The 26,596-nt window shown below is 38.8% G+C and overlaps 1 protein-coding gene across 2 annotated transcripts in view; it reads right to left on the reverse strand.

Annotated features, from left to right (window-relative positions):
- Window positions 1-24,434, reverse strand: part of RUG1 (Regulator of chromosome condensation (RCC1) family protein) — a 31,353-nt gene extending 6,919 nt beyond the window's left edge. Inside the window, exons 1-14 of one of the 2 annotated variants that reach the window (XM_077357026.1) lie at window positions 24,079-24,434; window positions 20,424-20,500; window positions 19,423-19,501; window positions 14,786-14,845; window positions 13,854-13,955; window positions 13,612-13,705; window positions 11,315-11,357; window positions 11,150-11,195; window positions 11,001-11,047; window positions 10,750-10,852; window positions 1,028-1,082; window positions 840-906; window positions 677-713; window positions 398-494 (exon numbers count right to left, since the gene is read on the reverse strand). In XM_077357026.1, the coding sequence (XP_077213141.1) occupies window positions 398-494; window positions 677-713; window positions 840-906; window positions 1,028-1,082; window positions 10,750-10,852; window positions 11,001-11,047; window positions 11,150-11,195; window positions 11,315-11,357; window positions 13,612-13,705; window positions 13,854-13,955; window positions 14,786-14,845; window positions 19,423-19,501; window positions 20,424-20,500; window positions 24,079-24,361 (1,190 nt within the window). In that variant the 5' untranslated portion in view covers window positions 24,362-24,434. The remainder of the gene's footprint in view (window positions 1-397; window positions 495-676; window positions 714-839; window positions 907-1,027; window positions 1,083-10,749; window positions 10,853-11,000; window positions 11,048-11,149; window positions 11,196-11,314; window positions 11,358-13,611; window positions 13,706-13,853; window positions 13,956-14,785; window positions 14,846-19,422; window positions 19,502-20,423; window positions 20,501-24,078) is intronic. The other variant, XM_077357025.1, reaches the window with a different exon arrangement.
- Window positions 24,435-26,596: the final 2,162 nt, after the last annotated feature.

Consider the following 26,596-nt stretch of genomic DNA (forward strand, 5'->3'; position numbering starts at 1 on the left):
TCCACCTCGCTAGAGTTTGCAATCCCTAAATTTTGCAGGGACCAGAATCCCTGCAAAATTTATCTCAGCTCTAAACCACAACTTCACCAAACATGCATCTTACCTAACTGAGAATTTGACGAATTTAACCATGTTATGCCTTGGGGAATGTTTCAGATCATATGAAAATTGAATAACTTAGATATCCTATGATCTCATATCTGTGTTACTAGAATATGGCATAAGTATGTCTTGGATAGGATTTTTAACTTCAATATTAAGGTGTTGAATGCAGGTGCATTATCCATTTTGCAGTATGTAGCTAAAGTAGTCTAAAAAGTCATGATAGATAATAAAATCATCTCTAGGCTACTTCATTAGAAGGACCAGTTGGACAAAGCTATTCAGCTATAGTTACAGGAGGTTGAAGCAAACCAGTTGTCCTCCAGAGGAATATCCATCCACAGAAAATGTTCCATTTGAACCACCCCAGCCCCATGTGAAAAGATTGCCACCTGCATACCAACATTTAAGGTGCAGGTCATTTCCATTCCCATGAAAAAGAAATAATTATGAATTTTTTATGGTAATAATAAATATGAAAATTTAAGAAATAAATAAATTGGAACATTGAAAAACAGTCCAGATGTAACTATAAACTCTCGTTGAAGTTTGACTTTGAGAAATGAGTACTCACCACAAATTGCACCTGTATGTTTCCAACCACAAGATACCTGCAACATGTGAGAAGTAAATAAGAAGAAAGCTAAGAAATAATTACAATCTGAGTTATTCTCAAATTTTACATACTGATATTCATATCACAAGGACAATTTTGCATTGAAAAATGCAGAACCAACCTCAAATACAGGAAGTTTTAGCAATGGGCCTTCAACTTTTTCTGGTGTGTGGATAACATCTGTGTAACTGAGATTGAATAAATCTGAGTTAGCTGAAATTCAGAATTGAAAAATAACCACTGAATAAAACAAGTATACATGAAAGAAGTCCAGCTTCGTGCTTGCAAAACTTATTCAAGGACACACACCCAATGCCAAGGCAACCATTCTCATTTGAGCCCCACGTGTAGAGTTCTCTATTACCTGTATGAACACATAACAGGATATGGTGAATCCTTGCATTTTGTATGCACAAAGCACTACTAGAACTTAAGTGACGGCCAGTAAGTAAAATTTCAAGAGCATTCCATGGAGCGATTGTTACTTTTAAACTTAAGGGCAGGTCAATGATAGTGGTAACATCATAACCAAATGAATGAAACACAAAAAGCCATATTTGCTTTACCTGGTCTGTCATTAGGTACTTGAACATTAAACAGATATAACAAACTTTCAGACTCTTTTTCAGACTAACCATTAACTGGCCTGAGTTGACTCAGTTTTAGATTGGTGAGTTCCTGTCCAATTATGAGTTTTCAAACAACAAAACATAATCTCTTGTTTTTTTCACAGTTCAAAAGAGACTTACCTTCTTTTTATTTACAAGATTTCGATCTAAATTAAATGAGAAATATGTTTATTTCTAGTATAAGTTTTCCACCTTTCTTTTCCCTTTAGTAACCACCGCCACTATCTTGGGCAAGTCAGTGACAGATGCAAAGGCTGCATGAGGTGAGGACAACAGGGCTGACAAATGGCAGTTATTGCATTCCAGTGAAGGGATGCTTTTGCATGATTTAAGGCAGAAATCTTTCTTCTTCTGCTCGCTTGTAAATGGTGGATAAGGGCATCTAGTTGCGCAAGAAAGTGGACCAACCATTACACTCTCTCTCTCTCTCTCTCTCTCTCTCTCTCTCTCTCTCTCTCAATTGGTCCAATTGACCGGCCACACTAAGGGTGTAGAAACCCTTTCCCTGGAGGGAAAACAAGGGAAGACCCTTGCTTGTCCAAGAAGAATATGTGGTGGTTTCAGTTTCCTCAAGTAAGGTCTGCCATTGGGGACCTTCAGTTCGCATTTGAGTACGGCCCCTTTGAAGTGTCATTGTCATGGTCAACATCATCACCATCTACATTGAACTTAAGATATTGACGGTGGTGGTACCATAGTTGTCCCCCAAAGGAGTAAAGAAAGGAGAAAGGGAAAACATGATTCAGCAATAAGAACTTTTTCATCTAATTCTAGACGGAACACTTGACAGAAAGTCAAAACTTTCTCTCGAAATGTTGAATGATGTTACATTTTTGGCACTATTAATAGGCAAACTGAGTCCATTTTGATCTCATTGTTAATGCCCACAACACAGGTGAATATTATGATTCTGCTATATGCATGGTTTTAAATTTCGACCGAAATCCGAAATTTCGGATTTCGGTGAAGACCGACACCGAAATCACTCATACCCGAAATGGTATTTTATTTCGTCCAAATTTCGTAATTTCGGTCGAAATTTCATTTTTCCCCGAAATTTCACAAAAAAAACCTGTTTTTTTTAATTATTTTAATATTTTACTGAAATTACCGAAATTTCGGCTGAAATTTTATATCGAATAAAATAATGTTTTTCTGGTTTCGCCGGATTTCGTCCGAAATTCGAAATTTTGATTTCAGTGGGGTCCGAAACCGAAATTTTAAGCCATGGCTCTCTCTCTCTCTCTCTCTCTCTCTCTCTCTCTATATATATATATATATATATATATATATATATATGTTGAGAGAGAATGAGAGAAGTGAGTTAGGGCTAGCTCCCCCTCACTATAGTATTTATATATTAAGAGATAGAAATAATGCCCCTACTGGGCTTATTCTAACACTCCCCCTCAAGCTGGAATGTATAAATTATACATTCCTACCCTGTTACAGATATCATTCAACTTTGCTTTATTCAATGGCTTTGTAAACATATCAGCCAACTGTTCTGCGGAACGAGTAAACACAGTACATATCTCCCCTTTCTGAATCCTCTGACGAATGAAATGACAATCGACTTCGATGTGCTTTGTTCGTTCATGGAAGACTGGATTTGATGCAATATAGATGGCAGCCTTGTTGTCACAGTACAACTGTGACGGTGAAGAAGATACAATGCCGATCTCAGACAAAAGTGATCTCAACCATATAAGTTATGTGCTTGTGTGCGCCATCGCTCTGTATTCTGCCTCAGCACTCGACTTTGCAATGACGTCCTGCTTCTTGCTTTTCCATGACACCAGGTTACCTCCTACAAAGGTACAATACCCAGTAGTTGATCTTCTGTCTGCAGGAGATCCAACCCAATCGGCATCAGAGAACCCCTCAATTCTCATATGACCGTGTCGTTTGAATAATAGGCCATTTCCTGGTACACCTTTTAGGTATTTAAGAATCTGAATCACTGCACTCCAGTGTGAGGTACGTAGGGAGCTCATATACTGGCTAACTACCCCCACAACATAAGATATATCAGGGCGAGTAACAGTGAGATATATGAGCTTGCCCACCAGTCTTCTATTCCTGTCAGGGTCCTCCAACAAATCTCCTTCTTCTGGAACTAGTTTTGTATTGGGATCCATAGGTGCAAACACAGGTTTTACGCCAAGATTTCATGTCTCCTCCAACAAATCCAAAACATACTTCCTCTGTGATAGGGACAAACCACGAGAGGAGTATGCTACCTCTATCCCAAGAAAATATTTGAGGCGTCCCAAGTCTTTTGTAGCAAATTCTCTTTGCAGGAAGGTCTTCAGCTTCTGTATTCCACCTGAATTACTACCTGTGATGATGATATCGTCAACATACACGATCAATAGAATGCACCCTGCTAAGGACTGATGACTAAATACCGAATGATCTACAGCGCACTGTCTCAAACCAAACCGCATAACAGCCTCATTGAATCTGCCAAACCATGCTCATGGAGACTGTTTCAAGCCATACAAAGATTTCCTGAGGCGACATACAGAAGAGGACATCTCCCCCTGAGCAACATACCCTTGAGGTTGCTCCATATAAACCTCTTCATAAAGGCCGCCATGTAAGAAGGCATTTTTCACATCTAATTGATGAAGATGCCAACAATGATTAACTGCAAGTGACAGAATAACGCGAACAGAAGGAATCTTTGCCACTCGAGAGAAAGTTTCATGGTAATCAACTCCAAACGTCTGAGTATATCCTTTAGCCACAAGACGGGCTTTTAGTCTCTCAACAATACCATCTGGCAAGTATTTGATAGAGAATACCCATCGACAGCCAACAGGTTTAGCACCAGAGGGAAGGGGAACCAGATCCCATGTTTGGTTCGAGTGTAGAGCACCTATTTCAAGGTCCATGGCAGCACGCCAGTCTGGGTGATCGAGAGCCTCCTGTAACGACTGTGGTAACACAACAGAAGACAAAGAGGAAACAGAACTTTTGAAAGTAGGAGTCAAACGATCATAAGAGATAAAATTAGAAATAGGCTGAGCACTAGAATGAGAACGAGTACGAGAAGCAATAGGTGACTCGCTGAGAACGACAGGAGAAGGGATAGACGAAACCTGTGTAAATGGAACCGGAATCTCTGCCTGTGAAGATGATGGTTCACGTGGAGTTGTTGGAGGCCCATCTTTGCGCTGCCGCCTATGATAATGCTTTGTTACTGGTGGTGGATTTGCTACAGGGACTGAATCGCCATCTTGAACAACAATAGGCTGACTTGGAGGTACAGATGGTAAAGAGGTCGGTAGAGGAACTGACTCAGGAAGTACAGGAAGAGATATAGGCACTTCGGGTTCCAGAGGGGCCAAACTAGGCAAAGATGGAGAGTGGAAGGACTCTGACTCAAAGAAGGTAACATCGGCGGATACAAACCACCAATGAAGACGAGAACTATAACAACGGTAGCCTTTCTGAGTTTTAGAGTAACCAAGGAAAACACACTGTTCTAACCGTGGATCAAGTTTGTCACGACCTGGACCAAAGAGATGAACAAAGCAGACACACCCAAAAACATGACGTGTGAGGGGAAAAGGATCTTGTTTAGGATACAAGACCTAGAAGGGGGAGGAGCCACGAAGGACAGATGATGGAAGGTGATTCGCAAGAAAGCATGAAGTTAAAATTGCATTGTCCCAAAATGACTTAGGAACTCGCATCTAAAACATTATGGTACGACTGACCTCGAGTAAATAGCGCAGTTTTCTCTCGGCTACATCATTCTGCTGCAAATTGTAGGCACAAGAGGATTGATGAAGAATCCCATGAGAGGAAAGATATCTTGAAAGCCATGAGTGGCTGAGAAGAACTCTCGAGCATTATCAGTACGAAGACATTTAATGTTGCAATGAAATTGAGTTTTTATTTCAGCATGAAAATATTGAAAAGCTGAAAAAACCTGAGAACGGTCCTTGAGCAAATACACCCAAGTCATACGAGAATAATCATCAATAAATACTTGAATCCAGTATTTGACGCGATCCTAGAAGGTCCCTAGATATCGGAATGAACTAACTGAAAAGGACTATCAACTCGACTAACGACTCGGGAAGGAAAAGACACCATATGGTGCTTCCCGAGTTCACAGGACCCGCACTAGAATGAAGACACAGAAGCAAGAACTAATGACGTTTGCTGGAGCCTCTGAAGGGAAGGATATCCAAGACGACAATGCCATTGGAAGGCGTCCACAGAGCTGCAATCAAGACGATAAAGGTCATCCACCTCACGACCCGAACCAATCGTCTTCCCAGTCGAAAGATCTTGAAACAGACAATACGAATGGTAGAATGAGATTGATCACTGAAGGTTTTTCGTTAATTGACTAACAAAAAGTAGACTGAAAGGAGATTTAGGAACACAGAGTACAGAAGATAATGAAATACTAGGGGAATGACACACAATACCAATACTAGTGATGGGGGTAGTAGACCCATCAGCTAGAGTAATGGTCTGATAGTTAGAGGGAAAAGAGCGAAAGGATGAAAGCTGAGATGAGTTACCAGTCATGTGATTGGAGGCTCTCGAGTCAATAATCCAGGATACGGAGCTAGAGAGTAAAGTCGTGGGTGAACTACCTGGCTGGGCAAAAATTGCGGTAGGAGTGCAAGTACTCTGACGAAGGCGCTGTAATTCCTCATAATCTGTCCTGGTGAAGGTAAAGGCATCATCGGCAGGTGTAACGACAGTACAAGATGGGGGACGAGGCACCTCGGAGGGGCTGGCCGTCGAGAGATGAGTTAAGCGAGACAGTCGAAAATCAGGATGGAGAGTGTAGCAAGTCTCAATCTGGTGGCCATCACGCTGACAATGTATACAGTAGGGGCGGCCTCGGCCAACGCGGCCACCACCACGGCCACGTCCATGGCCTCGTGGAAAGGAGCCACCGCCCCGAATAGGCCGACTACCAGTCGTATAAGCGGCGAGTGCAGAGCTATCAGCATGGAGACGCGACGGAGACTCACCAAGACACTGTTGTGCACGATTATAGGCCTCAGATAGTGAAGGGATAGTGCCTGACCCAAGGATCTGATGACGCAGATGAGTAAACTCGGGGCTAGGCTATCAAGGTCGTGAACTACAAGAATCTGTTCCCGTTGTCGACGAAGAACAGTGACGTCCGATGTAAGAGGCAGGAACACATCAAGCTGCTGATATAGAGATACAAACTGGCCATAGTGAATCTCAAGCGACAAATCACCACAGCGTAATCGCATCCAGTCAGAATATGTGTTACAAATACGAGTGAGATGATGTGCTCCAGTTTGGTAGTAGTTGGTCCCATCAAGTTTGGCAGTAGTCAATTGTGGCTAAGAGCCATCCACAAGTGCCAAGGTGGGAGAGCAAGAGATAGTAGAGGGGGGTAGAGAGGCACGGATCTCAGTGGTCATGCCAAGAGATGGATCCACAATGACAATAGGGTCCATAGTGACAAAAAAGAACTAAGAGAGAATAGCCCCCACATGATCTACTAGACGGATAGGAGTGAGCGAGGGACCAACTAGACAAAGGAATGGCTCATAATGCGGCTTCGTTAGCCAGAGATAAGCGAAGAGACGAAGTCATGGAGAGGATGAGACAAAGCCGCGAAGAAAGGTCAAGAGAATGGAAAAAAAAAATTAGCACATTAGAGCTGCAAAAATACGGGGTGTGGAAAGATAGTAGAGTTCTAAAAAAAAATTGAAGAAATGCGCGAGAAAGAGTGGAGAAGACAAGGGGTGTGGCGTGGGTGAGAGGGAAAGGGGGCGAAGGGCTGGTGAGGAAATGGGGTGGGGAGGGGGTCGTGGGGTGGGGGGCGAGGGGTTGGAGAGGTGGGGAGGGGGGTCGTGGTGAGGGGGGAAAGAGGGCGAGGGGCTGGTGGGGGGGGGGGGGAGGGAGAGGAGGCGTTGGGGTCTGAGATGGGTTAGGGTTAGGTGTGAGAGAGGGATTAGGGTTTGGGTTGATGAAGAAGATGGAGGCTAGGGTTAGGGTTAAGGATCAGAAACCCTAGGGCTCTGATACCATGTTGAGAGAGAATGAGAAAAGTGAGTTTGGGCTAGCTCCCCTTCACTGTAGTATTTATATATTAAGAGATAGAAATAGATACAATGACTATAATGCCCCTCCTGGACTTATTCTAACAATTATATATATATATATATATATAAGCGTGCATGTAATGTTCGCAACAATTTTATGAATGAAATAAAATCACACATAAAGCACATTTAAATCAAATTTTCTTCTTACAAGAAGAGGTTTTATTAAATTGGTTGGGACATACACTTCTGGCTCTAACAACCATTAATTACATTTCTCAAAGACATAGAACACATCTGATTATTCATCAAGAGGTTTCCAATCTAAATATTTCTCTCACAAATTCATTTTCGTTAAAAATCCCCTCGGTTGCATAACCCCTTTTGGGTTGTAAAGAATCTTCACAAGCTTATCTTTTCGGCTCTTTTAAAAAGAGAATATCCAGGAGAAAAAATCTCTTTTGAGTCATATTATATATTTTGATTCTATTTTAACTAGTCTTTTTTAGATCTCTGATGGAAAGTGACTATTTCCGTAATTCTTTTTGAAGGAGGAGCTACACCAATCCATCTTCAGAATGTCCAAATCTATGGTCGTGATGGCATGGAGAACAATTGTCATGATCAGTTGAACATCTACTGCAGATACAATCCGGAGATCAATCGGGTTGTTAATCTGAACTTCTATTGGAGAGATGATCCCCACATCTAACAGTGGGATGACTTGAAAGTCAATTGGTGAGGTGAGGTGATATGCAACATGCCTGTCTTTCATTGTTTTGTAGATATAACGATCCCCCGTAGTTAGTCAAAGATTGATAGGAGAATCTTGAAAAAAAATCCATTCGAGAAGTTATCTTGGAGAGGAAGGATGCCACAATTGGTTTGTTGGTATCATAACCTGCAAACTGATTTGATTTCAATCCTCAACTTTGTGGGAGCAGTCATTCGAAGATTGATGATGTTCAGTACAGCTCTTTTGATTTTCTTATATGGTATTTTCATTCTGTCAATATCCATCTTCCTTCTTGGTAGAGAAATCCTCTCTATTTTTAAGGAAAGACGTTTGGATCTCACAAAGGAGAGAAATCTTCAAGGATGTCTTCTTCTAAGAGAAAGACCCTCTTTTGGATCTCTTCTTTTGGGTTTCAAGGATGAACACTCTCTTGGTAGAGAAAATCCTCTCTTTTGTGTCATAACTAGCAACCTGATTTATCTTTCAATCCTAAAGTTTAGGGGAGCGCTAATCAGAAGTTAGAAGAAAGACTCTATTTTGGAACTCTTCTTTTGGGTTTCAAGGATAAACACTCTCTTGGTAGAGAAAATCCTCTCTTTCGTGTCATAACTAGCAGCCTGATTTATTTTTCAATCCTCAAGTTTAGGGGAGCGTTAATCAGAAGCTTGACAATCTTCAGTAAAGTTTTTTTGGTTTTCTCGTCGGGTTTTTTCTGGGCATCAATATCCAACTTCCTGGATCTTCCTAGAGAAAATCCCTTTTTCTATGAAAAGATGTTTAGATCTACCAGAGGAGATAAGTCTTCAAGGATGTCTACTTCTTTCCAGTGGAAGCCTCTCTTTTGGATCACTTCTTTCTCTTTTTTTTCGAAGGAGAAAGCTTTTAAAATGTATCTTCCTCTTGGAGGAAGACTTTTTCTTCATGGATCTTTAAGGATGTCTTCTTCTTCCTTGTTTTTTTTTGAATTGTGATGTCGTCTTCTTCCTGGAAGAAGCCTCTCCTTCGGATCTCTTGTTTTGGATTTCCTTATGGAGAAAACTTTGAAGATGTATCTTCTTCCCAGATGAAGTCTCTTCTCCTGTGTGAGAAAAGGAGTCATTACAATAAGGAAACAACAAAAAATAAAAAAACACATTTTCTCGTCTTTTTTTTGTTTTTTCTTCTCCTTTCTCGGATTCATCTCTTTGGTCATAGCTTTACGTTCCCAAAAGATGAAATCTCACTTTCTTTGTCTCTCATGTTTATAGAATTTTACCTTAAATTTAGTAACATTCCTGGCTCTTTTGCTATATTTGGATTCTAGAGAGACTAAGGGTTTCCTTTATATTTAGCAAAATTCCTATTGCATGTTTTCTTTGTTTTCAATTTCAGATTTTCAAAGATGAAAATGGAATCAGGGAGGAAAAAAAGACCAAAGATTGCATTAGAAACCAGAGATTACATCTCATTGTAGCAAATTGCCATAAAATCTAACCCCCAAGTCTTCAAATTTCCCACGCAAAGTAATAGAAGCAGAGTATTTACAAAAAGTTGCAAAGAATGGAAAAGACTACATTTTCTTCATTCAGATTGCTGTTCAAATTTTTTCATAAGCACGCATACAAAAGGCAGGAATCGGGCCGCCAAATTGCATAAATCAGCAAAAAATAAATAAAAATAATTCATAGATAAAGACCCATAAAAAAACACAATTAGCAGCGGCATCTTTAATCATTTATAAAACACCGTATTATTTTTTCATCCGGACACAAATTTACCATTTTTTATAGTTGCTCTCCTCTATCCTAAGCTCCTCGATTGTAATAGCTGGGTATGGGAAGTAAAGTGGGGTGGGGCCCACCATTTTGCACCTCCTACAAGTGCACCCACCATCTCCACCCAAATCTAAGTATATGGTGGGGCCCATCATTTTATACCATGTTTTAGTTAGGCAGGACCCACCATTTTACACCATGTTTTGATAGAATGGGTCCCACCATCTCCACCCAAATCCATGCATAGGGTGGGCCCACCAAGTTACCCACCATTTTACACCATGTTCTTTCTATGATGAATTTTGTTTACCTCATGCGTAGTATGGGTGGGGCCCATCATTTTACAACATGTTTTGATATGGTAAGATCCATCATTTTACACCCACCCATAGTATAGGTGGGGCCACCATTTTCACCTCCTCTTTTGATTATGGTAGGGCTCACCATCTCTACCCAAACCCATGCACGTGGTGGGGCCTACAATTCTACATCGAGTGGGCCCAGCATTTCCTCCCAAATCCATGCATAGGGTGAGGCCCACCATTTGAAATCATGTTTTGATAGGATCGGTGCCACCAACTCCCCTCAAACCCATGCATTGGATGGGGCCCACCATTTTACTTCACATTTGATGGGGTTGGGTCCCACGATCTCCGCCCAAGCCGATGCATAGGGTGGGGCCCACAATATCACACCTCTTCTTTGTTAGGGTGGGGCCTATTGTTTTACACCTGTTCATAGCATGGGCCGTGTGTGTGTGTGTGTGTGTGTGTGTCAATTCTTTTGAGATATATAAGTACTTGTAAAAGAAAAGGAAACATGTGCCAGTTATTTTGAGTTAAGAAACTACTTGTTATAACACATGTATGGTAACCACCACATGCAACTTCTTGAGAAAAGGGGAGTTCACTGACAATGGCTGGTGACGTTGCATTGTTTGCTTCTCCAAAGCCCTAAAAAAATTTCACATCGAGAATGCACTGATCAGCTAAACCAAAAAGAAAAAAAATCAATAGAAGAATAAATTTGAGCTATTTCAAAAAAATAATAATAATAAATAAATTTGATTATCCCTATTAAAAGATGTATTGCTGCACGTACCAATTTATCTATCGTTCTTTCCCCAAATGCAAAAACAGAGCCTTGTTCTACACAAGTGTCAGAGAAATTCAAGAAAGCAAGCTTATGAATATAGCCATAAAATCATGCCACAAAGAAATTATGGGAAATAAGAAATGGATTTGAATTACCATCAATGCAGGCTGATTGCAACAACCCTGCAGCAATCTTCCTAACCTACAATTCCATAAAAAAATGAATCGACATTGGACAGTCACTGATGGGCCAGTTATAGATGGATACAATCTTTTGTGGTAATATCATCAAAGTGGCAAGAGAATGAAACACAAAAATACCTTCACCCCTTCAATGTTCTTGATAAGCCTTGGCGTGTATTCACTGCATAAACAAACCGTTCATGAATCATTCAGTATAATAAGAAAACAAGGTTTCTATTAACAAAATAATTCTTATATATTCAAAAACAAAGTTTTATGCAACGGTGTAAATAAAATAACGATGACAAGAACAAAAGAATATCCATATAAATGATTCACAGGTTGCATCTTTTTATCTACATCTTCTTACGGGCTATCATCAATAGGAAGAGGTAGCGATAACCAAGTCGATTATGAAATTTCAATCTTTAATCCCCCTCAAGAATTATCTCTTCTCCTTATTCAAACTTCACTTAAACTATATTACAAGTATGCCCTTATGTATTGAGGTATAGTCCTATCCAATTATATAAATATTATAAGACAAGGACCAAGTCGATTATGAAATTTCAATCTTTTATCCCCTTCAAGAATTATCTCTTCACTTCAAACATATTACAAGTATGCCCTTATGTATTGAAGTCTAGTCCTATCCAATTATATAAAAATAAACTATTGTATGTACGTGTGATTACAAAGTCTCATCCATACAACTTATATACAGCTTATGATATGGTATATAACTTGCCGTGGACCATTAATTTTGTATATAAGTCGCCAATGTTTCACAATCCCCCTCAAACTGATGCACTGGGTCTTGAAGCATTAATTTGTGAATAAGAAAATCATGTTGGGATCGTGTCATTGTTTTTGTGAAGTCTGCTAACTGATGTGCTGATTGAACATATGGTATAGTGATCCACCCTCTAGAGTAACATTGACATATCTAATGGCAATCAACATAAGGGGAGGAGACATGGAAACGTGGTTCGGCAGTGCCTATGTCCATGGGGAAGATTTTAACTATTTTAACTGGCCGACTACACCCACTAAATGTGCCAAATCTGATCCAGTGATCATCAGATCTCTCAATTTGCCCACTAATCATTGAATAACCAATGTAATAGAGAGAGTCCCCTCTAATCAGCCTTTCTGTGGTGATTTGGTTCCATGGGAGTGTTGATAAGCTTCACCTAAAGATTTCTAGTCTCCTTAAGCAGATTAATGCCATGGTTCCAAGCATAGTTTTAAAACTCCACCGCATCCACATTGACAGCGCCGAGTCAACTACGTTTTAAACACTGTTCTTTGGCCACGTTCCGCACCACATCCGTGTTTTTAAACACTGTTCCAAGTAGGTCCCCCTTGATGGAATAAGCAACCTCTACCGTACACATATACCTCTTCAATTATGTAATGGCCAAAGACTTATAAGGACGATAATATCAGCATATATAATTCGGATAGTGATCCCTTATCTTAACGAGAATGGTCACTACTCACTAGTCAATACTCAGTATTTTGTTGAAATCCAATTAGGGCTCCCTGACTTCTCACAAACTGGGACATTGGAGACTTTCAATCCAAAAAGTGACTTGCAATCCATATATGACTTCCTTTTTGCAAACATCCCTTCATGCCCCTTGTCAGAAGAAATAAAGGGCTGACCAGTCTTTCCTTCGTATTTTATAGTTTCTACTTTGCGCTAATTAATTGACTAATAAGGCTCAGTTCTTGTAATTTATTCTTTAGCCTCTTATCTCACAGAACTCAATTGTGGGTAGCGAATTACTTTTCCAAGATCTTGTTTACAGCATAGTATCGCAACACCATTTGAACACTAGATCTGATAATTCATCCTCAACCAAGGTTCTCATAAATCATCACAAACTACAGAAAGTTCATGGGTTTCTATATTTTTTCTTCGTTGTCGTCTCGGAAGTCTTGCCAATGTCAGCAGTCATGCAATTGGACACCCAGATTTGGGCAAGAAGCGTACTGTCTAAGTTGTTCTACCAGTGCAAGTAATTTTAAGTTGATTTTTATCTATTAAGTAGGAGGTTTTTTAAATGGGATTTCACTTCTCAAAAGGTGTTTGAAAATGTAAAAAATTGAAATCACAGTTATCATGATTTCTGTCTCTTTCCTCTTGTGTGGGACCTTTTTCCAGACATAGGCCTGTTGCATTTGGATCACTGTTGTATACGGAATCCAACCATATTGCCTCGGTTTTATCCGTTGATAGAGGAGTGTTCGGTGTTTGGTGTTCTCCTTTTGAAGACTGTTTACTGTCACAGGTGGTTATTTTGTGAAGATTTTTAATCCTCGAAAAAAACGATGTCTGGCTGTTTATTTTATATGATGATAATTGAAATCATTTTCCAGAAACAGAAACAAGGGAAGGAATATTGATATTTTATAAAGTAGAACCCAACCTTGAGCTTCTTAGAAATCCTAAAATGCTGGATTGATGTCCATGACCAAGTCTTCCAGAGCCTCCTGCCCCCCAACTCAAGGCATCACCATCATCTAGGTAACACAATAAACAAAGACCAAATCACGCAGATCAGAAGCCCAGACTTGGATCACAACCATTGAAGGATAACTGATTACCGTGAATAGTGATTAAAATATGCATTATAAGGCTTGGGGAGGTTCAGAGTTCTGAAATCCTCACCTGTGACAGCAATCGAGTGCTCTGAACCCAAAGCTACCATTTTCATATGGATTCCAGCCAAGCATTCGACCCTACTTGGGGTGTATATTTTCTTCTCTGCCTCTGTAAACCAGTACCAATGCAAATGAGTAGTTGCCAGTTCTTACAGACGTTTCCTATGGCTCCAACTCCCAATATCACCAAAAATACACAAAGAACTGAATCGAAAAGAGGAGAAATCATATAAAAGGACAAGTGTATCAGAAAAAATAGATTGTGATGGACAAGAAACTCTGATCGTAAAAAATAAAGTCATGTAAATAATAAGATGGGATTCTAAATATTGAAAAATATAGAAGTTTTGAGGGGAATTAAAAAAATGGCATATGATCCTTCAAGTAGTAAATAAAAGAGCGATTGTGATACTAGTATCAGAGAAAGAGTTTCCGAATTCTGTAGAACACTTTATTGTTTTCAAGCAATTTATTAATTTAAACAAGGTTGAGGGCAATATCTGCTTCGTGTTCTATACTTTCTACATGTATAGAAAATCAAAACATTTTAAAAATCCAACAATTAATCAAAACCTGAAACCAACAAAAGATATATTTCAGTTGTAAACAAAATGTTGCAATTCTATACCACATGGCTAATAGCAGGTAAGGACAATATGGAGATGATATTTTCACTCCCCCTGCATTACGTGCACGCTCCCCTTATAACGTGATTTGACGTGAAAAGTGGGCAACTTTAACGGTTTTTTACCTCAAATCGTCCAGACAATATTAACCAACAAAAGAAATAGTTCAGTTGGAAACAAAATGTTGCAATTCTATACCACATGGTTAATAGCAGGTAAGGACAATATTAACCAACAAAAGAAATAGTTCAGTTGGAAACAAAATGTTGCAATTCTATACCACATGGTTAATAGCAGGTAAGGACAATATTACTTCTTCCAAGACCAAGCTGCCCACTTGAGTTATTCCCCCACATGTAAAGTTCTCCATCCACTATCAAAGATCGCACAAACGTTTGTAAGAAAAAAAATGAAAAAGAAAATGACCACTTTAACAAGGACAGAAAACACAAGCACAAGTAAGCAATTAATCAGTTCAAACCTTAGCATGCATTGTACTAAGAATGAATGTGCATGAAGAAAAAGAGATAAACAATTAATAGAAAAAATCAGTTCAAAGATATGTTAAGCTGTTAATAGGGAATAACTAAACACCACTAAGTGAGATAACTTATAATAAATAAAGTTCTTAAAAGTTGTATAGAGAAAGCCTAATGCTTCTGTTGCTTCCTTGCCTTGCATGCCCACTTGCTCATCAAAAGGTAAGTGCTTTTTGTTGGACTTCAAGCCTTGATAAGATATGGATGGTAGAGCACTTGATACATCAGCTTTAGCAGATTCTTATTTGATGGATTTTGTGTTCTTTTTCAGCGGAAAATATTGAACAACTTATCCATTGCCCTCTAGCTTGAGTTGTGGTGCAGCATATATTCTAGGGCTGCAACTTGAAACCTGACCCACATCAACCCGACCCAAAAATACCCGGGTCGGTTTTAGAAATCATGGGTCTTGGGTTGGGTACTGTTTTAGGTTGAAAAACCCGACCCAATCTTGGGTCAGGTAAGGTTTAAAGAAAAAAAAAACCCGAAACCCGACCCGACTCTTATAGGTGTATTATGACTTTCTTAAATATCTATTGAATAACATGGCAAATTATTTTATAATATATTGATATAATTGTTTTCATTTGGCTGATCATGTCTATGATGTGAAAAAATAATAGTTTCTTTCTTAAATTTTTGCACTTTATGATATAAATTTAGAGATTTTTGGCGTCAAAATTTGTCGTTTTCTACAATCTTTGAAATTATTAATTATCCTAAGCTAAAAAATAAAAACCCGACCCGAACCAACCCGAGAAACTATCTTGGGTAGGGTCGGGTTTATGAATCTAGGATTTTCTCAAATAAAACTAAACCCGACCCGACCCAAAATAATTTCTCGAGTAGGGTAGGGGTCCAAGAAAACCCGACCCGCCCGACCTGAGTTGCAGCCCTAATATATTCTCTTTCAAGCATGAGGTGGATCATTTAAAGATCAATTTCAGTTTTAGTTGATCCTTGGGCTTTGTTCTCGTTCTGGCAAGTTCTTTGGGAACTGAGCTTGTTGTCTACCCTCTACACTTTTTGGAATGATTGCAAGAATAGAATCTTCCTGGGTAAGAGCAAGTGTCACACATCAAAGAACCCGTCTTTAGATGGATTATCGTTTGCCCAAGTAACAACATGTGGGTACATTGATTTTGGTTTCTTTATAGAATCAACCATATGCCTTCTTTATCAGACCCTCGGGTTCTGATGTGCTGTTGTGAAATTAGCAACACCATGGTTACAAAGGCTTTGGGACAAAGGATTCATTTAGCCCACGCCAACTAGTTTGGGAGAAAGGCTTTGTTGAGTTGCGTTGAGTATGGTTACTAAAAGAAGTCAAGGAATGAGTGTTCTACAAACCCTCCAATTGATGATAGGGATGAAGAGACCAAAAACCTTAGGCAGCAAATACAACAGTCAACAGTTAATGTGGGGACTTCATCGCTATGAGATTCACGGTTAAGAAGAGGAGAGTTGTGTTCACGAAGACCTAGAATATAATCCTTCCCATGATCATGCTCCGCATGAGGAGATGGATAAAAGGGAAAAGGATGTTAGTTATGTACGGTAAGTGGACTGTGGATAGAGATCGCATAGTTTTAAAATTCCACCGAAACCGACATGAAATGATGAAATGACCGAAATGTTTTCATTTTCATCCCCACCGAAACAGATACTAAAACCGAAATGCATAGCAAAACCAAAACCCGTTAAGCGTATTAGTGATGTAAGTATTTATGTGAATTGCAAGTGAAATGTGGTGTATGTATTTTGTATAAATATTTATATGAATTGCATGTTAAATGTGATATGTACTGAATTATTAGACAGATCTGACAATGCATGTCAATAGATATTCGATGTTGTAAAACCATTATGAGTGGTTTTTTTCTTATGTGATGGTTTATGTTGTTAAACAGTTATGGGTGGTTTTTTGCTCATGTGATGGTTTTTATTGTGTATTTGTGATTATTCTATCAATTCCTTAAGTTTCAACTTAAATGTCCACTATTTGGATATGTTTCACTATGTTTTTGTAATTTTATAGGATTTCCACAAAAATTTCCATTTGAAACCAACATGTTTCTATTTCCATATTGACTGAAACGTATACCAAAACTGAAACATGAAACCTTGAGAGAACAGTAGTTCAATATAAGTAGATATGCTGGATTTCTAAGGAAGACAACAGACGAAAGCTATGAAGCACGGGTACGGGTACGACACGACACGGGTACGTGGATACGTGATTTTCCAAAAAAACTGGGTGCGGGTACGTTCGGGTACGCCGAATATAATAATATATTTTATTATTTTATTATATATTTATAAAAAAAATTTAAAAATAATTGGAGAGCAATCAAATAACAATAATATCAGCAAAATGGAAAATTCTAATATTACTCTTCATTTCATAAGTGATTAAGTTCCATATTTCATAACATGAGACATCAATACCTCATTCATTTGAAAAAAAGTCTGTCGCCAGTGTGTTGACCATTGTGTTGACCAGTGCCTGACAAGATGAATAATTTTTAGAGACCAAATTATGAGATTTTTTATTCCAGACTTTTGGGATTTAATAATGTTTGGACATGATAGATTTTATGAATTTTTAAAATTTGAAAAAAACCCCACCGTTTGGAAGTTAAGAAAGTTAAAAATTTGACCCTACCCTTTTTCTGCGATTTTTGTACTAGAACAGGAGAGTTGACTTTTTTTCCTTTTAGATTTGGGGTCTTGAAACTATTTTTAATAAATCCAAATGGGGGGTATTCCGTTATTTACTTAAATGGTTTACATGTAAATACTAAGTATAGGAAAGGAAACAAGAGAGAACAAGCAGGAAGGGTTTACAAACCAGATTAGAGAAGCATGATGTGTCGAGTACGTGTGGGTGCGCACCCCAACGCACCCGACACGCACGCAGTACAGGAAAAATGCTTTTTATTTTTTTTAATTATGGAGGTGCGTACCTAGGACGTACCCAGGGCATACCCGAATGTACCCGCACCCCATACGTGTCGGGTACGGGTACGGGAGACCCGGGAGAGTACCCGTGCTTCCTAGGACGAAAGTATTTATTGTCGTTGAAAATATAATTTCAACTACAAGTAATAACCATGTACAAGGATCCACTCCCACTCTTGAAGCAGTCTTATTTTTCTCCTACATGTTATGTATTCGTGCTTTTCTCAATAAATAAACCAAAGTTAACTCTCCAAAAGGGGAAAAAGGAAGAAAAACATTGTTTTGATCTCAATTCATTTGTTTAGAAATGTTAAGGGAGAACTATAGATTGAAGTTTGCTAATGCTTTGCATTTTTCCAGCAGGTAACCTCTGTGTGAACTCAAAATCCTACCGTACACAACCCAGGAGAGAAACATAACAACACCCCCCCACAACAACAAAAAAAACGCAGGCATATATCAGAAAATCCAAGGTTATAAGCTGACTTAAGATCATCTTCAATGCCAACAGCAACTAAAATGAACTCTTCAAAACCCAATGTCAACAGAATCGCAAACGACAACACACAACCTCGTCACTAAGGCCATTTTCTCGTATCACCAACAAGATTTTGCTAGACTGAGATAGAGCCAAGGTTCAAGATATAGAACCAATACCAGTTGAAGGCTGAAACATGTACCGGTCATATCGCCGACATGGATTGGCAGGATTGGCGACACGTTGGGGCCCATTAATCAACTGGAAGGTGATTGGCTTAGAACCTTCAGATCATGGGTTCAATCACAACTTATGTATCAAATAATAAAAAACAGCGGCCCAGTTCACGAGGCTCCCGCCATTGAATGGTCTGGGGAGGGCAGATGAATAATAACAACACTGATAATAATAACAAAGTATGCTGGTGAATCTCATGGTGCACAGGGCATTCCTCCTACTGGTAAGCTGATGAATCTCATGGTGAAAAGATTGACAGGCCTCTTACATTTTTGTCCTGTCAAATGGTTATGAGGAGTTTGAGACATTAGCAAATGGATTCTTTCACTGATTATTAGGATTTTGTTTCAAATGGAGAAAATTATGTGACGGAACAGAAGTGGGACTTCCCTGCGTATTATGGGATACTGTTTTTTTTAAATGTAGAAATGATGTGATCTGGGCAATTCATCTGAGCACAGAACCGTCCATTGGTAAAACATTTTCTTTTAGTTGTCTCTGTAAATATTTTCAGTATAAATTTGATAAATTTTTAGCATGTCTCCATTATTTCCTGTCCAATCATATTTAGGGATAAACTGCAAAGCAAAGTCCCAGAGCAAAACCTAACCATAGTCTGCAAAATCATACACCTAAAGTCTGCAGTTGCCAGTTATGGAAGGAAAATGCAGTCAAATTATTGCTTAACCAAATTGAAGAGGAGAAGTAGCCCATCACAGTGCCTTAACATCTCACCGGTTATAGCAGAGGAATGATGGTAACCAGCTGCAATTTGGATAACTTCCTGGGGAATTCCAGAAACTTCAATAGGCTCCTGCAAACATGTAGGCGGTTTCAATGAATGATCTAAAAATGATGCAAACAAATTAATAATATCTGTCATCTCTGTGAAGAAAACATTCATTTCTAGTGTGAACAGTGTTCCAATCTATCATTAATACGATCGGCAAAGAATGCCCCACAAGAATGAAAGAAGCAACCATGATTTCATGATGTAGAAGCTTTGTTGCATGGATTTTTTGCCCCCCTTTGCCAAATCCATGCTGACACACGTTTCGGACATGAATTCGCATGGGCCACACCCAGATTCTTGGCGTAGCCGTGCCCCACCTGAATCCTGTTTTTTCGGCGAATCCGACACCTCGTTGTCTCTTTAAAATGTAAATCCTGCATTTTCTTCTTAAATTTTTTTATAAAAGCACAGCCCATCATCCTTAATAAAAAGGTAAAAAACCCTAACGCCACGACCCTCCACCCTCGACACGAATCCGAATCCATGCAGCAATGGGTAGAAGTGTCAGTTAAACTTTAACTTTTTCCTAGATTACCGTCACGATAACAACAACAAAGTCGTTCAATGATTACTGTGAGTGGCAAATTGTTTGACTTCAGACTTGAAAGTAATTTTTGAAATGAAGAAAAAACATATTCATACAAAGGTATTGAGAGTCATTTCAAGGCTTAACAGTGATTGGCAATAAGAAATATAACCGAAAACAGGAGTACAAAATTTTAAAATATTGGAGATTGATAATGCCAAAAATATACATAGTTTATGCACGAACTAGTTTGGAGTAAATAATGCCAGCTTCAAATCATATTTTTCATGATAATCAAAGCATGTCAAACTGGATTACTGATCCGAACACAACAACAAAATGATAAAAATGTAAACATTCTGCACAGCATCAATATCCAAACTAAAAGATTTGATCAAAAGGTAAAGATGAGCATACAAGTGTATATTTTTTCTCAGATGCTATGCCTAATTGCCCAAAGTCATTCAGACCAGTAGCATAGACACGTCCCTTATCTGTCCAAAAGAGGGTACAATTTACAAACTAAAAGCCAGAAGAAAGCAGACAACTACACTAAAAAAGAATGACAGGACAGAAAATTATTCACTAATTTATAGAGTAATGACATCAGTCCATCAAATGCCAGAATTAAGTTTCACAAACAGGAAGGATTGACATAAATAAGACATGAAATAAACTGTATACAAACCAAATATTTGGAAAAGACGACAGAAAAAAAAAATATCATTTCAAATAAGTTTCGCAAAATGAAATGAACATAACAACCAAATCTGCAGCTCAGGGTTCGTCGCATCCACTTTTTTTCTTACTTTGAACTAGACACAGAAAACATATGACAACATTCCACAACAAGAAGTATTATTCAAGCATTGCTGATGTACTAAAATGGAGAAGATAAGATTTCTTTAAGAGAATCACAGAAGCATCACACATGAGTTCCTTGTAATCTAAACTTACAAATGATTTGTGAATAAACCAAGTATGTTTGAAGCAGGTATTAAATTCAGAGTCTATGCAGGGGACATAATTCGTTTTTGGCTAGACAAATAGTGCGATGATCGGATCTTGAAAGATATGTTTATAGACTTGTATGTGCTTGCAGTAAACAAGGAAGGTTTTGTGAAAGATTACATGGAAAGAAGACAAGATAGAGTAATTTGGAAGCCTCAGTTCAGAAGGAATTTCTTTGATAGGGAGCTTGCATCCATTGCTAGGCTTTTGAAAGTGCTTGAAGAAGGTTACATTAAGCAAGATGGGGAAGACAAAAGGGTTTGGATATAGAGTTCATCTGGAGATTTCACAGTGAAAATCTTTTACCATCACCTAGTGGCATGCCCTGCGTCCTCCAAGGTCGCTAGAGTATGGACAATCAAGGCTCCACCAAGGGTATGTACCTTTGCTTGGGTGGCTTTGCATCAAAGGATTCAAACGGTGGATTTCCTTCTAAGGAGGGAGATTCTCATTGTAGATCAATGCTCTCTATGCAATGAGGCGGGAGAAACTATGGAACACTTATGCACTTTAAAGTTGCAAGGGAAGTATGCACTAAACTTCTAAACAGATTTGATATATGTTAGGTTTTTCAAGAAAAGCTAATTGATCTATTTCAAGGGTGGTCTCTAGTTCCATGGAAGAAAAATCTTATGGAATGTCTCTTTCTTAACCACCATTTGGGCACTTTGAAAAGAAAGGAATGCTGATGTTTTTAAAGTAGTCTCTAAAAGATTTGCTTTCCTATTTATCAAGTAATCACATTGACGATTTCGTGGGTGAAAGCTATCCCTTGCTTCAATTTTGTATCAACCTATGACCTTTAGGCAGGTTGGAGAGAAGTGTGCAGCTATTCATAAAATAAGCAAAAAGTTGTTCATGAGTGGGCTCCCCCACAATTGGGTCATGTCAAGTTTAATTTTGATTAATCTAGCTTGGGAAACCCCGGTCCGGGATTGGCGGAGTTCTTAGAAATTAGTTTGGGGAGGTGTTGTGGGCCTCTGCAGGCCTCATTAGTGTACTGGATGCTACGAGGTGCAAACTGTCCACCAAGGTCTTAAAATTTTGGCGTGGGATCGAGTGGAAAACATGGTAGTTGAAGGGGATCCCTTGAACGTTATCCGATGGCCAAATGGATCACAGAAATGCCCCGGGCAGTTCGATAGACTCTTCAATGAAATGTTTGATTGGAAGGCTTCTCTTTCTGTGGAATTTCAACATGTTCGTCGCTCTGCCAACAAGGTGGCGGATAGCCTAGCCAGAGAAGGAGTTTCTAAAGAAGTCTTGGCTTTGTTTGATTCTCTCCCTCCATGATATATCTCTCTTGTTGTAGATTTATCCATCTTTTTGTTGTCTTTTTAATTGTACTCGACCATCTCAGTCCTTTTATATAATAAAATCAGCTGCCATTAAAAAAATCATATCATAAAAGAATGGCCATATCCCTACATATATAGACTATCCACGTGAATTCTAGAGAGTTCCTCTTGACTTGCATGGTGAGTTTCCTTCCCAAAATCGGAAACCAAAACCCCACGCAATCTTGAGTTGTCAACTTCTCCCTATACTCCTACAAAGGAATCAAAAACAAAAACTGAAATAGAAACCCTCCAATCAACTTCAATTAATTTAAAACAATATCAATTTAAATTGAAATTAATCTTAACATGACTCTTCCTAAAAAATAACCAAAGGCTGCCCACGAAATAATAACCAAGCTCCAAAATCTTGTGATCAACTCAGTGGGCCCCCCTTCGGTTACAGAAAATTTGTCCCATACGACAATTTGGTAAAAGCCAAACTTGTCAAAACATAGTTTCACCCCCTCCCTCTCTTTCAGCTTCAATTAGAGGCCTAGACGTGAGTGCATGCGTTATGTGTGCTCATCACACAATTAAAAATCTCTCGTGGTTCTCTTCTCTGCACATAGATGATCCCCACCAGTCTCTATGTATGAATCTACTTTCAAGACATACTGATAGTATGAATCAGCAGCCCAGTGTGGCGAAATAGCCTGAACCATGAATGAGTAACGATAGAATTATGAATCAGTATCAACACACTTGCTAATATCATTTGGCGGCATTGCTCTTTAGTAAACCTTAGTTGTGAATGCTATTTAAATAGAAACAAAAGAATTCCTGCTAGTTTATCTTCAAGATAGGGATTTTGGATTCCTCTATGTGCATGTTGTGTTGAGAAGCAAAAAAGAACAAAATGTTTTTCATCACAGTTATTTTAGTAAGAATTCAAACAAATTGGAGTTATCTCAAGTTTTTTGGCGTGGTTTCCGCCAAGCCATCATTGATTAAATACTTCTTGCTACTTTATACTCTGTACTTTGCACTTTGAATTAATTGCTGACACGCATGGCGTGCCATGTCCTACACGACACCTGTGTCCGCACCTTTCGACACTTTTAAATGTACTACTAGAAGTGTCAGACATAATGTGGGCGTGTTGACACGTTTTTGTACTATGTCAATTGTCAAGTGTGACATTTTATTTTATTGTTGAAGATTGTGTTTACCTCTTTTATTATTATTTATTCTTTTATTATAAACTCTTTTTTTATCCTATATTACATTCATTATTCCAATATTATATTCGTTATATCCTACTGGTCTCCATTTGTCGCTGCATACCGGCGACAGGAGAGAATTGATTAAATTGATGAATGTGTTGTTATTTGATTATCTTATATTTGGTTTAGATTATAGTTGATTAATCTTAAAATGTATTAGTTCATTAAATAAATATTGTATTTATACTGTTGCAAATTATGATAGCACGTGTACGAGTGTGCTACCATTTCTAGATTCTTCGGGGTTGCCATGTCAGACACTTCATATCCGTGCTGAAACTCGACACACGAATCTGTGTCCAAAAATCATAATTATAATGTCTGTTTTAACGTACACAAATCCTTCATTACTAACAATAATGTCTATAAGTTTCTATAAGTTCCCAATTAACAAAAACCAAGAAGAAACGAAACCAATAAAGCTATAAAAAAACCCTAAAATCTAATCAGGAACAACATCATTTTCACAGCTAGAACAATTCAACTCTGCAAAATTACCTGTAAGGAAGAGAGTATGAGCTCCACCACAAGCAATAGCACGAGGGCTGTCGTTATCAAATGCAGGGCAAATTGCAGGCTCCCATCGGGAATCCAAACTTCCTAACCCTAATCTCCCGTAATCACCATTTCCCCACAGAGCTGCGAGTCTCTTTCTTGTTCCTGAAGATGAATCGTTCTGAATCCATCTCCGAGAAATACCTAACCCTAACCCTAACCCTAATCGGTTTGTGAATGGGGGAGAAGCTCTGGAAGCTTCTTGTAGGCACCTCCTCCACCACATCGCAGAATCGGAAATTGGGTCATGAATGAGGGAGAGAAGGCCGATATCTATATCTCGTTGTTGATGGCGTTACCGACTTTTCGGTAGAATTTAATTAGAGAGATTGTATAGAGACCCCTGGAATTACGTATGACACTCCTGCCAGTTTGTCCTATATGTAAGAAAAATCAAAAGCAAATCTTTTTTTTTGAAGAAGGCATTCCTCCACCGAAACCGACCCCGTCGCACCGTGTCAAAATCAAAAGCAAATCTAATAAGATTAAGACAACGCAGAGTGGTAAATTCGCCCCCTTTTTGCATATTTGCTCTCCTTTTACGGACTTGACTTCCACAATCTGTAAAAAGAGTCTCTCTCTCTCTCTCTCTCTCTCTCTCTCGCTCTCTCTCTCTCTCGCCTTACTACGTTTAGCCCTTCTTAGTATAGTAGCCCTCTCATGCCTTCTTAGTATCAAGGTTTTAAATTTCGGTTTCGGTACCTATTTCGGACCCCACCGAAATCTGAAATTTCAGCAAAATCCGAAATTCCGGTCCGAAATTTGGTATTAAGCTTCGAAATTTGGGACCGAAATTCCGAAATTTTGTAACTTCTTTTTTAAATGCCATTTTCTCGAAATTTCGGCCAAAATTTGGTATTTAGCGAAATATCAAATTTGGGAAATTTCGGTTTCGGTCCCCAACAAAATCCGAAATTTCGGTCGAATTTTAAAACCATGGTTAGTATTAAAAAAGAAATTGAGCTCGTTGAGGATGAAATTGGGGCAATTGCCATATAGCCAAGGATGCATGAGCTGACGTCGACCAATTCTTTCATAGGAACCTTGAACAGGAACCGCAGATTAGCTAAAACCCTAGATCTCCATCCATTATTGGAAAAACTTAGGATTTCATAATCTAAAGGAGGCAATCACCAGAAGTTGAGGAAGAGCCAGAGATTCAGTAAGTTGAATCGGAAGATGATAAACCTCCTGGAACATTGGGGAGTCTTCCATCCTAACTATAGCCGTTTGGGAAGGGGCATATTAAATTTCTTTGGAATCCAAAGACATTCCACATTAGAATTATTGATGAAGGATAGCAAGAAATTGACCTTGATGAGCTTGAGAGATGTTTCTTCCCCATCGGTTTGCTCGTAGGTCCCAATTTCTTTTGGATCATTTGGAGTCATTTGATTTTCCCTATCTAGTGTTTCTCAAGGATAGGGATGATGCTTTTCATACTTAAAAGTATCATCTTTCTTTTCATTTAATAAGCCGGTGGGGGTAACCCTGAAAATCTCCCATGAACAAATCAACAGTTATTCCAAAAAGAAACCCCATAAATCTCCTATGATAAAAATCAACAACTAATGTCTGCGTACCACCCCATTCCTTACTCATACTGTTGGGAAGTCTCAATCACGCCTACTTCTTCTTCTTCTTCTACTTGGAATAGGGTGACCAAAATGGCCAACCGGATGGGTTATCAAGGAGAGAGAGAGAGAGAGAGAGAGAGAGAGAGAGATGAGCTTTCGGGTTGCTTAAAACACATGATCTTTTGCGACGATATTTTTTTAATCGCCATTTTACAATTATAATGATAGATTTCAAAAATTGTCACCGAATTTGTCATCATTCCCTAGGTGACTTCAACTGCAGTTCTGACCATTGGCGATAGTCATCAGAAACCGTCACTGAAAATGTGCAATTCCTTGGGTCACTTCGACCAAGGTTTCAAATTTCGATTTCGGAATGCGTTTCGTTCCTCACCGAAACCGAAATTTTGGTAATTTTAGCTGAAATTTTAGAAAAATATTAAATAAAGAATAAAATCCACACTTTTTTGGAGAATTTCCTTAAAATTCGGACCGAAATTTCAGGGAAAACAAAATTTTGACTTATATAACATTTCGAGTTTACCCAATTTTGGTTTTAGGGTTGACCGAAACCTGTCCGAAATTTCGGATTTTGGTCTAAATTTAAAACCTTGGCTTCGACTGCAACATTGGACCATTAGCGATGATTTTTGTCTTGGGTCGGTAAGATGGGGTTAAGCAAGTACCCTTACCAGAGATATTGATATGAAAAAGAGATTGCATGCACATATAGCAGACCCCAGCCGAGTCGTTTTTTTTACTGTCAGCGATGATTGTCAGGAACTGACGCCTCAATTCCTGCAGCACAATTATTGTTGCCGGTGTGTTCATATTTAAAATAAAAAAACCCGTGACGGAAAATAAACGGCTCATTTAAACTTTAT

This window comes from Tasmannia lanceolata, unplaced genomic scaffold (assembly GCF_043159265.1).
Source record: "Tasmannia lanceolata isolate RefF3 unplaced genomic scaffold, GAP_Taslan_0.1 ptg000016l, whole genome shotgun sequence".
In the NCBI taxonomy this organism is placed as follows: domain Eukaryota; kingdom Viridiplantae; phylum Streptophyta; class Magnoliopsida; order Canellales; family Winteraceae; genus Tasmannia; species Tasmannia lanceolata.